The sequence below is a fragment of the Tachyglossus aculeatus genome, chromosome 1 (assembly GCF_015852505.1).
Source record: "Tachyglossus aculeatus isolate mTacAcu1 chromosome 1, mTacAcu1.pri, whole genome shotgun sequence".
In the NCBI taxonomy this organism is placed as follows: Eukaryota; Metazoa; Chordata; class Mammalia; order Monotremata; family Tachyglossidae; genus Tachyglossus; species Tachyglossus aculeatus.
The window spans coordinates 63,951,730-63,965,580 of NC_052066.1; the positions used below are offsets into that span (position 1 = coordinate 63,951,730).

The 13,851-nt window shown below is 45.4% G+C and overlaps 1 protein-coding gene across 1 annotated transcript in view; it reads right to left on the reverse strand.

Annotated features, from left to right (window-relative positions):
• Positions 1-121: 121 nt before the first annotated feature.
• DNAJB11 (DnaJ heat shock protein family (Hsp40) member B11) overlaps positions 122-13,851 on the reverse strand; it is a 62,311-nt gene continuing 48,581 nt past the window's right edge. Inside the window, exons 6-10 of the mRNA XM_038743731.1 lie at positions 9,668-9,750; positions 4,558-4,615; positions 2,582-2,693; positions 1,250-1,409; positions 122-545 (exon numbers count right to left, since the gene is read on the reverse strand). Coding sequence (XP_038599659.1) covers positions 481-545; positions 1,250-1,409; positions 2,582-2,693; positions 4,558-4,615; positions 9,668-9,750 — 478 coding nt within the window. The 3' untranslated portion in view covers positions 122-480. The remainder of the gene's footprint in view (positions 546-1,249; positions 1,410-2,581; positions 2,694-4,557; positions 4,616-9,667; positions 9,751-13,851) is intronic.

A 13,851-nucleotide genomic window follows, 5' to 3' on the forward strand; every position in this document is an offset into this window, starting at 1 on the left:
AGGGTAGGTCGTCCTCTTGCCTCAACATCCTAGAGAAAAGGCAGGATTGGAAAACCCTCGAGGGAAGGCAAAGGGGTCGGCGACTCGATGACTAAAACCAACAAGAGCCGGGAGCCAAGGAAAAAAGTGACAACAAAATGTATTTAAAAACAGACCTTGTCAGTTGATTCACCTTCGAGTGAAATGACCAGCAACAACCCAGCACACTTTAGATGATTATTTTTTTCCTCTGCTTGAGTCATCTTGCTGCTTCAATTCCTATAAAACTTTGCCGGCAGCATCGGGAATCTGGACCCCCAAAGGGAGAGGCAATATCGGACCATCCGCTGGCGGTTCACAAACTCTCTCTCGGACTACAGAGTCTCAAACCCTCAATGAAGATCGTAAGAATCATAAAGTCGCATGTTAAAAAAACACAAACATCTGCAGATAATAAATATCGTCACTTCCATTTTAGACAAAGTCCAACTTTATTCACTCTTAATATCCCTGCAGTCCATTGTATACCTTCTGCACTGAACCTTGTCTCAGTAGCTGTTTGATACCTGCAAGAGGAGAAGGAAAATGAGATGGTAGTTAAATGGACTGATCTTTATGGCTCTTTCGTTTCCCATCAGGGAAGAGAAACAACCAATGGTCCTTGAGGGGCCTACTTGTCGGGGGAGGGGGAAGAGAGGAGAAAGGGGATAGTTCACATGCAAGAGACTTAGCTATTCTACAGTTTCCACTGCCATAGACAGTTGTCCCCACCACACGGTATTCATCTTGAAGATTATTCCCATGTGTGGGGGTGATTTGGTGAATACCCCCAGAGCCATTTTCCTGTGTCAACTCCTTGCAATCAATTCCTTTAACTACAACTCCACGGTTCCTATCTTCCCTACCTCTTGATGTCACTACTTCCTCCTGAATGCATATACCCCAGCTTTAAATTTATTTTTCTGAACCCCATCTGGGACAGGGGCTATGTCCAACCTGGTTATTTCGCTGGGGTTATCTACCCCAGCACCTAGTATACTGCTTGGTGCCTCGTAAGCATTTAACAAAAAACACAATAATAATTAAATCACCATTATTATTAGTCTCCAAATAACCCCAGGACTCGTAAGCTCCTCGTGGTCAGGGAACACGTCTACCGACTTTGTCAGATTGTCCTCTCCCAAGCACTTCGTTCCATGCTCCGCACACAGTACGTGCTCCATAAATACCATCGATGGAGTGACGGAGCCAGAGATGTCAGAGTACTCACCTTCTCGCTGTTCTTCTGTTAGCTGCTCTTTTGGAAAATCCACATCAAAGGTGATGATCAGGGACCCTTTGATGTTGTTGTTGTCAAAGTTGGGCAGTCCTTCCCCTTTCTTCCATAGCTTAGCTCCAGGTTTGGTGATTTTATCCCGGGCAACGTGGACCTAGAAAGCAAGTGGGGAGGGATCGGAATGGCTTGTGTGGTCAGGGGCCGCAGCAGAGGTGGAGACTCTCCCCGACTCAAGGAGGTCTCTGCCTTTGAGCCCATTTGACTTTCATCCCCTGCTCCAATTCACATCACTGGATTTTCAGGCCAGCACCTCTCCTGCCAATACGTAACTTCATAATAATAATAATAATAATAATAATAATAATAATAATAATAATAATAATAATAATAATAGTATTTGTTGAGCGCTTACTATGTGCAAAGCACTGTTCTAAGCGCTTGGGGGGATACAAGGTGATCAGGTCAGGCCAGACTTTACCAGCACCTCTCCTGCCAATACGTAAGTTCTTAATAATAATAATAATGATGGTATTTGTTGAGCGCTTACTATGTGCAAAGCACTGTTCTAAGGGCTGGGGGGGATACAAGGTGATCAGGTTGTCCCATGTGGGGCTCACAGTCAGGCTCAGTGGAAAGAGCCCGGGTTTTGGAGTCAGAGGTCATGGGTTCAAACCCCGGCTCTGCCAATTGTCAGCTGTGTGACTTTGGGCAAGTCACTTCACTTCTCTGGGCCTCAGTGACCTCATCTATAAAATGGGGATTAAGACTGTGAGCCCCCCGTGGGAGAATCCGATCACCTTGCAACCTCCCCAGCACTTAGAACAGTGCTTTGCACATAGTAAGCGCTTAATAAATGCCATCACTATTATTATAATCATTATTGACCCCCATTTTACAGATGAGGTAACTAAGGCCCAGAGAAGTGAAGTGACTTGCCCAAAATCACAGAGCTGACAAGCAGCGGAGCCAGGATTAGAACCCATGACCTCTGACTCCCAAGTCCGGGCTCTTTCCACGGAGCCACGCTGCTTCTGGAAGTGAAAGCAGAAGCCCAATTCCATCTCCCCACCTCCCCACTTCTAGACTGTGAGCCCACTGTCGGGTAGGGACCATCTCTCAAGCGCTTAGTACAGTGCTCTGCACACAGCAAGCGCTCAATAAATACGATTGAATGAATGAATGAATCTCCCTTCTGAGTTCACTTTCCTCTACTGACAGGTGGGGTCAAAATCCCCCGAGCCTCACAGGATTTTGTGCTCTGTATGTAGAAGTTGCCATTAACGGAATTAACAATAAAGAGGAAACATGGTGGAATATCTGTCAGACCTTGTGTCCGTCCAAGTGGGCTATATCCATCTCGAAACCTATCAGAGCCTCGACCAGCGAGATTGTCACGTTTGTGTATAAGTCGTCTCCTCTTCTTTCAAACACTGGATGCCTGCAGAGAGAGAAAGGGGACTTATTTAATTTCTCTAGACTCTTGGGGGTGATTTAGAAACTTTCCAGTCGGGTATAATCACAAATAATAACAACGACAATAATAACAGCGGTATCTGTTAGGCGCTTACTATGTGCCAGGCACTGCACTACGCGCTGGGTAGATACAAGCAAAATAGGTTGGACACAGTTCATGTCCCACGTAGGGCTTACAGTTTGAATCCCCGTTTTATAGTTGAGGTAACTGAGGCTCAGAGAAGTGAAGTGACTTGCCCAAGGTCACACAGCAGACAAGAGGCAGAGTTGGGATTAGAACCCGGGTCCTTCTAACTCCCAGGCCTGGGCTCGATCCACTAGGCCATGCTCTAAAGAGACGATGACTCTCAAGTGGGAGTCTTCTAGACTGTGAGCCCACTGTTGGGTAGGGACCGTCTCTATATGTTGCCAACTTGTACTTCCCAAGCGCTTAGTACAGTGCTCTGCACACAGTAAGCGCTCAATAAGTACGATTGAATGAATGAAAGTGGGAGCAGGGAAAATTCTCCCGATCTGATTGAGAAAATGAAGAGCTTGCGAGTTCTTCATTCAGCTGAGAGATTGATTGCTGCACGGAACTCTCCAACAGCCAACAACCAAAACTAGATAAATAAACGAATAAATAAAAATCAACAGGGCCCAGAGAAGATGCGAGTAGATGCCCAGATTTTGGAAGGGGGGCTGGGGGAGGTTGGCTATATCTGTGAAACAAGGAGATTAGTGCTCTCTGGAAGGGTAAGGGGACCTTGGGCAAGTCACTTCACTTCTCTGTGCCTCAGTTACCTCATCTGTAAAATGGGGATTAAAAGTGTGAGTGCCACGTGGGACAACCTGATTACCCTGTAATAATAATAATAACGATAGCATTTATTAAGTGCTTACTATGTGCAAAGCACTGTTCTAAGCACTGGAGAGGTTACAAGGTGATCAGGTTGTCCCACGTGGGGCTCACAGTCTTAATCCCCATTTTACAGATGAGGTAACTGAGGTCCAGAGAAGTGAAGTGACTTGCCCAAAGTCACCCAGCTGACAATTGGTAGAGCCGGGATTTGAACCCATGACCTCTGACTCCAAAGCCCGTGCTCTTTCCACTGAGCCACGCTGCTTCTCTGTATCTCCCCCAGTGCTTAGAACAGTGCTTGGCACATAATAATAATAATAATAATGACGGCATTTATTAAGCGCTTACTATGTGCAAAGCACTGTTCTAAGCGCTGGGGAGGTTGCAAGGTGATGAGGTTGTCCCACGGGGGGCTCACAGTCTTCATCCCCATTTTACAGATGAGGGAACCAAGGCACAGAGAATCAATCAATCTATCAATCAATCAATCGTATTTATTGAGCGCTTACTGTGTGCAGAGCACTGTACTAAGCACTTGGGAAGTACAAGTTGGTAACATATAGAGACAGTCCCTACCCAACAGTGGGCTCACAGTCTAAAAGGGGGAGACAGAGAACAAAACCAAACATACTAACAAAATAAAATAAATAGAATAGATATGTACAAGCAAAATGAATAGAGTGATAAATATGTACAAACATATATACATATATACAGAGAAGTGAAGTGACTTGCCCAACGTCACACAGCTAATTGGCAGAGCCGGGATTTGAACCCATGACCTCTGACTCCAAAGCCCGGGCTCTTTCCACTGAGCCAAGCTGCTTCTCTTATAGTGAGCGCTTAACAAATACCATCATGGTCGTTAGTATTATTACTATTATCCAGACCCCGTTGAAAGCAGGGGCCATTCCACTGGAAATGCTTAGTGCAATTCACCCTTGCTCTTTCCCAGATATAGGGAAGTGGTTGAGATCCAATTACTTACTTGAGAACTTTGATTCGGAAGCGCAAGTCTCCAGGCTCTCCATCCACGTGGGGCTCACCTGAACCACAAAAGAAGAATTGAAAGATGAGGGGGATGGAAAAGTAAGAGCACAGGGAGATTACAGTCAACCTAGATGGCAAGAGACTGATTGACCGGAACCATCAGATACCATTAGCTTCACCAACCACCCCTACTTGGGCTGTTCCGGAGAAGGCACCACAAATGTAATAATAATAATAATACTAATGATTTTAGACTGTGAGCCCACTGTTGGGTAGGGACTGTCTCTATATGTTGCCAATTTGTACTTCCCAAGCGCTTAGTACAGTGCTCTGCACATAGTAAGCGCTCAATAAATACGATTGATTGATTGATTGATGGCATTTATTCATTCATTCATTCAACCGTATTTTTTGAACGCTTACTGTGTGCAAAGCACTGGACTAAGCGCTTGGGAAGTACAAGCTGGCAACAAAAAGAGACGATCCGTGCCCAACAGCGGGCTCACAGTCTAGAAGCGCTTACTATGTGCAAAGCACTGTTCTAAGTGCTAGGGAGGTTACAAGGTGACCACGGGGGGCTCACAGTCTTTATCCCCATTTTCCAGATGAGGGAACTGAGGCACAGAGAAGTGAAGTGACTTGCCCAAAGTCACACAGCTGACTGTGAGCCCGCTGTTCATCATCATCAATTGTATTTATTGAGCGCTTACTATGTGCAGAGCACTGTACTAAGCACTTGGGAAGTACAAATTGGCAACATATAGAGACAGTCCCTACCCAACAGTGGGCTCACAGTCTAAAAGGGGGAGACAGAGAACAAGACCAAACATACTAACAAAATAAAATAGAATAGATATGTACAAGTAAAATAAATAAATAAACAAATAAATAGAGTAATAAATATGTACAAACCTATATACATATATACAGGTGCTGTGGGGAAGGGAAGGAGGTAAGATGGGGGGATGGAGAGGGGGACGAGGGGGAGAGGAAGGAATGGGCTCAGTGTGGGAAGGCCTCCTGGAGGAGGTGAGCTCTCAGTAGGGCCTTGAAGGGAGGAAGAGAGCTAGCTGTTGGGTAGGGACCGTCTCTGTGTTGCCAACTTGTACTTCCCAAGCGCTAAGTACAGTGGTCTGCATACAGCAAGCGCGCAATAAATATGATTGAATGAATGAATGACACGTGGCGAAGCCGGGATTTGAACCCATGACCTCTGACCCCAAAGCCCGGGCTCTTTCCACTGGGCAACGCTGCTTCTCTCTTTATGTGTTGGAGAAGCAGCACGGTGCAGTGTCTAGAGGACCGGCCAGGGAATTAGAAGGTTGTAGGTTCGAACGTCGACTCTGCCACATGTCTGCTGGGTGACTCTGGACAAGTCACTTCACTTCTCCGGGCCTCAGTTACCTCATTTATAAATAGAGTATTGAGACTGTGCGCCCCATATGGGACAGGGACCACATCCAACCCGATTTGCTTATATCCACCCCAGCGCTTAGTACAGTAAGCGCTTAACAATTCCACAGTTATGTGTACCTTTGGGGTGTGTTGAACTTCAAAATATTCAGGCAAACAGCACACGCTCTGCCAAGGTTTGAATAATTTGTCACATTTCCCCAACTAACGGTTCAGGAGGCAGCAACTGCCTAAAAGACCACTAAAATGCTGGCCATTCATTCATTAATTCATTCAATCGTATTTATTGAGCGCTTACTGTGTGCAGAGCACTGTACTAAGCGCTTGGGAAGTACAAGCTGGCAACATATAGAGACGGTCCCCATCTGTGGGCTCACAGTCTAGAAGCAGTCAAGCAGCTTACGGGGAACGGAGGGAAGTTGAAAGACTGTGACTTCTAGACTGTGAGCCTGCTGTTGGGTAGGGACCGTCTCTATATGTTGCCAACTTGTACTTCCCAAGCGCTTAGTACAGTGCTCTACATACAGTAAGCGCTCAATAAATACAATTGAATGAATGAATGAATGAATAGGACAACCAACTGCCACCGCGATAATTCTCTCCAACTCGTTCCTGCCCTGGACTGGGTCCAGAACGGGGTTGGACACCCGAGGTCATCAGGGCTTATGGAGGGAGGTGGTGGGAGGACTGGGGAATTCAGGAAGAAGTTGATGGTTTCGAAGAGCTAGGGTTCTGGACACGGCTGTCAAGGAGACTGGAATAGTGGCGTGCTCATGCAGGAAAAAATAATAATGATAATCGTGGCATTTGTTAAGTACTTACTACATGCCAGGCATTGCTCTAAGCACTGAGGTGGATAAAAGGAAATAACTGAACTGGAGCAAGACAGAGTGATAACAGCAGCAAAAGTCAATCTCGAGCTTGAATTTCCACTAGCTACATTAGGCAGCTCCATTTTTTTTTTCTTTTTTTTTAAATGGTACTGGTTAAGCGTTTACGATGCGCCAGGCACTGTCCTAAGCGTTGGGGTTGATACAATCTATTCAGGTTGGACACAGTCCACGTGTCCCACAAAGAGAAGCAGCGTGGCTCAGTGGAAAGAGCCTGGGCTTGGGAGTCCGAGGTCATGGGTTCCAATCCCATTTCCGCCACTTAGCTGTGTGACTTTGGGCAAGCCACTTAACTTCTCTGTGCCTCAGTTACCTCATCTGTAAAGTGGGGATAATAATAATAATAATAATGGCATTTATTAAGCACTTACTATATGCAAAGCACTGTTCTAAGCGCTGGGGAGGTTACAAGGTGATCAGGTTGTCCCACGGGGGGCTCACAACCTTAATCCTCATTTTACAGATGAGGTAACTGAGGCACAGAGAAGTGAAGTGACTTGCCCAAAGTCACACAGCTGACAATTGGCGGAGCCTGGATTTGAACCCATGACCTCTGACTCCAAAGCCCAGGCTCTTTCCACTGAGCCATGCTGACTGTGAGCCCCACGTGGAACAACCTGATCACCTTGTATCCCCCAGTGCTTAGAACAGTGCTTTGCACACAGTAAAGGCTTAACAAATACTATATTATTATTATTATTATTATTGGGATTACAGTCTTAATCCTGATTTTACAGATGAGGTAACTGAGGCCCAGAGAAGTGAAATGACTTTTCCAAGGGCATCCAGCAAACAGGTGGCGAAGCTGGGACTAGAACCCAGGTCCTTCTGACTCGTAGGCCACTCCGCTTCCCTCTCTCAACATTTCGACCGAGCCAGGGAGTTGAGCCACTGTGATTGCCAGGTCACTTTGGCTGCCACTCCAGGTAAATAATAATAATGATGGCATTTGTTAAGCACTTACTATGTGCAAAGCACTGTTCTAAGCGCTGGGGGGATACAAGGTGATCAGGTTGTCCCACGTGGGGCTCACAGTCAATCCCCATTTACAGATGAGGTAACTGAGGCTCAGAGAAGTTAAGTGACTTGCCCAAGGTCACACAGCAGACACGCGGTGGAGCCGGGATTCGAACCCATGACCTCTGACTCCAAAGCCCGTGCTCTTTCCACTGAGCCACGCTGCTTCTCTAAATGATGGAAAGCTTCTATTCTACCAGAAGGGTCAACGGTCATTAGAGAAGTAGCGTGGCTCAGTGGAAAGAGACCGGGCTTTGGAGTCAGAGGTCATGGGTTCAAATCCAGGCTCCGCCAATTGTCAGCTGTGTGACTCTGGGCAAGTCACTTCACTTCTCTGGGCCTCAGTCCCCTCATCTGGAAAATGGGGATGAAGACTGTGAGCCCCACGTGGGGCAACCTGATCACCTTGTAACCTCCCCAGCGCTTAGAACAGCACATAGTAAGCGCTTAATAAATGCTATTATTATTAATGTTATTATTATTATAATTATTATTGGAAAATGTCAGCTGGGCTGTGGGGGTCTTTCTCCTAAAAATATCACCATACTGGAAAAGAAGACACGGGTTTTGATGTACATCTGAAGCAACACACTTTTGTGTGTGACCATTTCAGTTTGTTATTGTAAACTTTCTTTGCTCTAGGGCTTTTGAATATTAGTGATCAGCTAGCCTGACTTCTTTTGGGTAATGTAAAAAAAAAAAAAAATCAATCAATTTATTGAACGCATACTGTATGCAGACCACTATACTAAGGTCTTCGGAAAGCACAATATAACAGAATTGGTAGAATTGTTCCCTGACCAAAAATGAGCTTACAAAATTAGCCATAAAATGCGAAAATGAGGTTTTTATACTAAACCCACTCATGTGTGCTAAACTAAGTGCAAAGCAAATGCAATAAATTTGTCTAGCAGAAATGGAATTTACATATATTCTGAAAAATTTTCAAGGACACTCTCGTGTCCCAGGATGTTCACATGTTTTTCTTATTATTAATAATAATAAATAATGATGGTATTTGTTAAGCGCTTACTATGTGCCAAGCACTGTTCTAAGCACTGGGGTAGATACAAGGTTATCTGATTGTCCCACGTGGGAGTCACAGTCTTAATCCCCATTTTACAGATGAGGTAACAGCCACAGAGAAGTTATGTGACTTGCCCAAAGTCACACAGCTAATAAGTGGCAGATCTGGGATTCATTAATTCATTCAATCATCTTTTTTTAGTGCTTACTTCGTGTAGAGCACTGTACTAAGTGCTTGGAAAGTACAATTCGGCAACAAGTAGAGACATTCCCCACACAACAACAGACTCACAGTCTAGAAGCAGCGTGACTCAGTGGAAAGAGCCCGGGCTTTGGAGGCAGAGGTCACGGATTCAAATCCCATCTCCACCAACTGTCAGCTGTGTGACTTTGGGCAAGTCACTTCACTTCTCTGGGCCTCAGTTACCTCATCTGTAAAATGGGAATTAAAACTGGGAGCCCCCCGTGGGACAACCTGATCACCTTGTAACCTCCCCAGTGCTTAGAACAGTGCTTTGCACTGTAAGGAAGTGCTTAACAAATACCATCATTATTACCATCATTATTAGAAGGGGTGGAGACAGACAAAAAAAAAAAACAAAGCAAAACAAGTAGACAGGAATCAATAACATAGATTAGAACCCATGACCTCTGACTCCCAAGCCCATGCTCTTGACACTCTGCCACGCTGCTTCTCTCACATGTTACTGCTGAGGGACAGATCAACAGAGATTAAAGGGAAGCAAAATATTAAAACCGCACCTTCGCCAATGAAGGGGTACTCCATGCCGTCTCTCACCCCGGGCTCTATTTCCACTTCCAGCGTTCGCTCTTCATTTACAAGCCTAAAATACAAGAAAATTTAGCAGGCGAGGGGATCCATACTGGCCTGGAATGCCCTCCCTCCGCACATCTGCCAAGCTAGCTCTGTTCCTCCCTTCAAGGCCCTACTGAGAGCTCACCTCCTCCAGGAGGCCTTCCCACACTGAGCCCCCTCCTTCCTCTCCCCCTCCTCCCCTTCTCCATCCCTCCCGCCTTACCTCCTTCCCCTCCCCACAGCACCTGTATATATGTATATATGTCTGTATGTATTTATTACTCTATTAACTTATTTATTTTATTTGGACATATTTATTCTATTTATTTTATTTTGTTAATATGTTTTGTTTTGTTCTCTGTCTCCCCCTTCTAGACTGCGAGCCCACTGTTGGGTAGGGACCGTCTCTATATTATCATCATCAATCGTATTTATTGAGCGCTTACTGTGTGCAGAGCACTGTAATATGTTGCCAACTTGTACTTCCCAAGCGTTTAGTACAGTGCTCAGCACACAGTAAGCGCTCAATAAATACGATTGAATGAATGAATCCAAACCCTTGACCCAGATTCTAATATCAAGTAGAGAAGGGGTGTTAACAACTGATATCAACCCATTGTTTTGTTGTCTGTCTCCCCCTTCTAGACTGTGAGCCCGTTGTTGGGCAGGGATCGTCTCTATATGTTGCCGACTTGTACTTCCCAAGCGCTTAGCACAGTGCTCTGCACACAGGAAGCGCTCAATAAATACAATTGAATGAATGAATTTACTGAGCACTTACTGTGCGCAGAGCACTGTACCAAGAGCCTTATATTTCCAAACACCACTGACACTTTTTCCTTCCCACACCCAGCAAAACTAAGCACTTCCAATCCAGTGAAGTTCTCCACAGTTAAAACAATTCACCATTTCTTCTCCGAGGCAGTTGAAAGTCATGAATTACTCACGGCTCGTGACATTTGCCCCACCTGAATTGGCGCAAGTTAATCGCATCTGGCACAGAATTAAGTGCCAGCATTCCGTTCTTTGTACAAAACCCCTAATCCTACTTCATCTATTCTCCTGCCACCACGGAAAGTCCGGCAGTAGGATGCAGTATCGCTATTTTCTGTGTAAATATGCCCCTAAAGGAACAAATCGGGAATTTTCCGTTTCCCAGAGGCAGCGTTGTTTCTATGCGTCATTTCCTTGACGATCCTTTGGAAAAGAATTGGGATAATTGTGAAGTAAGGGCAAAGAAATCATTGACTACGTGTATCAGATTTATAAATAATGGGAATCCTCTGCCCTGGATCTGTAAACATAACTGGAACAGGTAGAAAGAAAATGCAGCACGGTTGATTACTAAATGTAAAAGTGAAAAGTCTGATATTCTTCAATAAAAGGAGCAAGGAAATAAAGAAGTACTAATGTGTGCATTGCCAACTCCTCTGCCACAAACTCGTGGGTGTTCTATACCTGTTCATGTGAAGGTGAGCAGGAATACATAAAAGCCACAGAAATACCAGTTCAGTCTTTGGTTTTCTCCTCCCGCGCCTCCCCCGGTCCCACCTCTGAACATTTTACCCATGTTCATTCATTTATTTAATCCTATTTATTGAGCTCTAATAATAATAATAATGATGGCATCTATTAAGCGCTTACTATGTGCAATGCACTGTTCTAAACGCTGGGGAGGTTACAAGGCGATCAGCTTGTCCCACGGGGGGCTCTCAGTCTTAATCCCCATTTTACAGATAAGGTCACTGAGGCCCAGAGAAGTGAAGTGACTTGCCCAAAGTCACACAGCTGACAATTGGCAGAGCCAGAATTTGAACCCATGACCTCTGCCTACAAAGCCCGGGCTCTTTCCAGTTAGCCACACTGCTTCTTTATTGTGTGGTTGGGAGAGAGGCAGCGTGGCTCTGTGAAAAGAACACGGGCTTGGGAGCCAGAGGTCATGGGTTCTAATCCCGGTTCCGCCGCTTGTCAGCTGTGTGACTTTGGGCAAGTCACTTCACTTCTCTGGGCCTCAGTTACCTCATCTGGAAAATGGGGATTAAGACTGTGAGCCCCACGTGGGACAACCTGATCACCCTGTATCCCCCCCAGTGCTTAGAACAGTGCTTTGCACATAGTACGTGCTTAGCAAATGCCATCATTATTATTATAATTATTACTAAGCGCTTGGGAGAGTACAATGCAACAATAAACAGATACATTCCCTGCCCACACATCAAGAAGCAACACGCGCTAATTTAAAGTTGAACCATCATCAATTAAGGGCTTTGAGAACTTCATATGCACAGCACTGAACTAAGCGCTTGGGAGAATACAACAGAGTTGGTAGTCATGCCCACAAAGCCTCTTTTCTTTTCTCCCCCGGCCTTGCCAGTAAAGGATCCCTTGAGTGGAAAAATGCTTAAGAACGGTAAGCGGCGGGAGAGAGGGAGGAGAGGAAGGGCAGATGAAGAATGGAAACCAATGGAAAATCATCTTCTGGATCCCAGAGAGCTGGCTCGCCTTGCTTATTATTTACATTAGAGAGTCTGTCTCCCCCTCTAGACTGTAAGCTCACTGGGGGCAGGGACTGTGTCTATGTTGTTCATTCATTCATTCAACTGTATTTATTGAGCGCAGAGTACTGTACTAAGCACTTGGGAAGTACAAGTCGGCAACAGCGTGGCTCAGTGGAAAGAGCCCGGGCTTTGGAGTCAGAGGTCATGGGTTCAAATCCTGGCTCCACCACATGTCTCCTGTGTGACCTTGGGCAAGTCACTTCAGAGAAGTGACTCATCTGGAAAATGGGGGAGAAGGCTGTAAGCCCCATGTGGGACAATTTGATTACCTTGTATCTACCCCGGTGCTTAGAACAGTGCTTGGCACATAGTAAGCACTTAACAAATACCAACATTATTATTATTATTATTATTATTAAGACTGTGAGCCCCAAATGGGACAACCTGATCACCTTGTACCCTCCCCAGCGCTTAGAACTGTGCCTTGCATATAGTAAGTGACTGAGCCCCCTTTTTCCTCTCCTCCTCCCCACCCCCCCACCCTACCTTCTTCCCCTCCCCACAGCACCTGTATATGTTTGTCCAGATTTATTACTCTATTTATTTTACTTGTACATATTTACTATTCTACTTATTTTGTTAATGATGTGCATCTAGCTTTATTTTTATTTATTCTGGTGACTTGACACCCGTCCACGTTTTGTTTTGTTGTCTGTCTCCCCCTTCTAGACTGGGAGCCCGTTGTTGGATAGGGACCGTCTCTAGATGTTGCCAACCTGTACTTCCCAAGAGCTTAGTCCAGTGCTCTGCACAAAGTAAGCGCTCAATAAATACGATTGAATGAATGAACATAGAGAGACAGTCCCAACCCAACAGAATGAATGAATGAACATAGAGGGTCCCTACCCAACAACAGGCTCGCAGTCTGGAAGGGGGAGACAGACAACAAAACAAAACATGTGGAGAGGTGTCATCAGAATAAATAGAAGTAAAGCTAGATGCACATCATTAACAAAATCAGTAGAATAGTACGTATGTACAAGGAAAACAGAGTAATAAATCTGTATAAATATATACTAGTGCTGTGGGGAGGGGAAGGAGTGTGGCTCAGTGGAAAGAGCACGGGCTTTGGAGTCAGAGGTCATGGGTTCGAATCCCCGACTCCACCACATGTCTGCTGTGTGATCTTGGGCAAGTCACTTCACTTCTCTGGGCCTCAGTTACCTCATCTGTAAAATGGGGATTAAGACTGTGAGCCCCACTTGGGACAACCTGATTACCCTGTATCCTCCCCAGCGCTTAGAACAGTGCTTTGCACATAGTAAGCGCTTAACAAATGCCATTATTATTATTATTATTATCAGAATAAATGGAAGTAAAGCTAGATGCACATCATTAACAAAATCAGTAGAATAGTACGTATGTACAAGTAAAATAGAGTAATAAATCTGTATAAATATATGCTAGTGCTGTGGGGAGGGGAAGGAGGTAGGGCAGGGGGGATGGGGAGGAGGAGAGTATACTGTCCTTTCCCAAGCGCTTAGTACAGTGCTCCGCACACGGTAAGCGCTCAATAGAGACGATCGAGGGAGCGACCGAGTGATTCCGATCCCGAGGGCTGGGCGGGGGGC